At 38.1% G+C, this 1634-nt stretch overlaps 1 protein-coding gene across 1 annotated transcript; it reads left to right on the top strand.

Moving 5' to 3' along the window:
- The first annotated feature begins 821 nt into the window (after positions 1-821).
- Positions 822-1307, top strand: LOC110036168. Its single transcript, XM_020740553.1, has one exon. It carries the CDS (start codon positions 822-824, stop codon positions 1305-1307), a length of 486 nt encoding a protein of 161 aa, XP_020596212.1.
- Positions 1308-1634: the final 327 nt, after the last annotated feature.

Here is a 1634-nt window from a genome sequence, read left to right as displayed (position 1 = left end):
AAAGAGTGGCAAAACCTTATGAAGCTGGAGGCTTGGGATTTAAAGGTCTACATCATATGCAACAAATCAACATGTGCAAACTCTCGATCAGATTTAGAAAAAATGAAAGCCTGTTGTCTAACTACATGATGGCAAAATACTGTAAAAATGATCATCCTGAAGATGTTACAAAGAAGGTAGGAGACTCCAAGATTTGGACCCAAATGCTTAAGGGAAGGGAGGAGATTGACAAACATCTTATTTGGGAGCTGGGAGATCAACTTCTTGAAGGATAACTGGTGCCTTGTTGATCAATTAGAGCCACTACAGAATGAAAAGGAAGAGGATTTATTGGTTAAAGATTGTTGGAATGGTAATGAGTGGTCTGAGGATGCCTTGAACAAAATCATGAAAGATTCAGCTACTAGAAGTATCTCTAAAATCTAGTTTGATAGAAATAAAAAAGACCAGATTCATCTCATTAAAAGGATCAGATCCAGCATTTCAAAGGACATCCAAAATAGGTTGTTTAGATGGGAAGATTGCAAGTGGAATATTAGCATTTGCCAAAATTCCTAACTCCTTCTATGGTGTTCTTTTCTTGGAGAGTCCTAATTGACTTAATTCCAACAGATGACATTTTGAAGCTGAAAGGATTGAAAGGCCCCTCAAGATGCCACCTATGCAATAATAATCAAGAATCCAATGTCCATCTCTTTTTCATATGCAATTTTGCTAGGGAGGTTTAGAATAAGCTGAACTCTAACATTAACTTGAACCTGCTGAATGTGGGCTAGGGTAATTTAAAAGATAGTTTGAGAAATTGGCAGGCAATTAATCTGATGTCTCTTCCCTTCATTGTTGCATGTTTTCTTTGGAATGCTAGGAACAAGGTGAAGCATGAAGACATTGTCTCTTCTTCTGATTCTGTGGTAGCTAACTGCCAGGCCTATTTACATAAGCTGATTAATTTAAAGAATTTCCCTAATTTATTGAAGGATATGTCTAATATTGATCTCAAACACCCTATGGTTATTAAGGTTAAATGGGAGAAGCCTCCTCATAATTTCATTAAAATAAACATTGATGGGAGCTTCACTAACAAGAAAGCTGGTTTTGGAGGTTTTTCCAGAGATCACACAGGCAAAGTTTTGCTTTATTTCAGGGCCCCCTACATTGCTGAAGATGTATTGGAAACAGAAGCTGCTGCTCTTTACTGGGCCCTTAAATTTGCTAAGGAAGTCAAGTGGAATTGTATTATTGCTGAAGTGGACTCTTCACATCTGGTGGAGCTAGTCACTGCCACCTCTTCCCCCCTTGGCACATAAATTAGTGGATTTACAAAATAAGGAAGCTTATCACTGAGATCAAGTTTCAAATCAATTTTAACTACAGGGAAGCCAACAGGCCTACCAACTTCTTGGCTTTGGAGGGCTCAAACTTGAGCCATGCAGTGGTCTCCACTACCCTTCCTCTCCCACTACAACTGTTAACACAAGGGGATAAACTTCAAATTCCTTATCTTAGAATTCAGAACTGAAATCTTGGTCTCTTCTTTTTGAGTTTCAGCTCCCTTCATATCGGCTGTCATCCATCTTCTTTTCTTGTCAGGCTGTTTGGGTTTTAGATTGATTGTTAAGTACATATATATATAT

The sequence above is a fragment of the Phalaenopsis equestris genome, unplaced genomic scaffold (assembly GCF_001263595.1).
Source record: "Phalaenopsis equestris unplaced genomic scaffold, ASM126359v1 Scaffold203328, whole genome shotgun sequence".
NCBI classification, from domain to species: Eukaryota; Viridiplantae; Streptophyta; class Magnoliopsida; order Asparagales; family Orchidaceae; genus Phalaenopsis; species Phalaenopsis equestris.
This window is presented reverse-complemented; position numbering and strand designations above follow the sequence as displayed.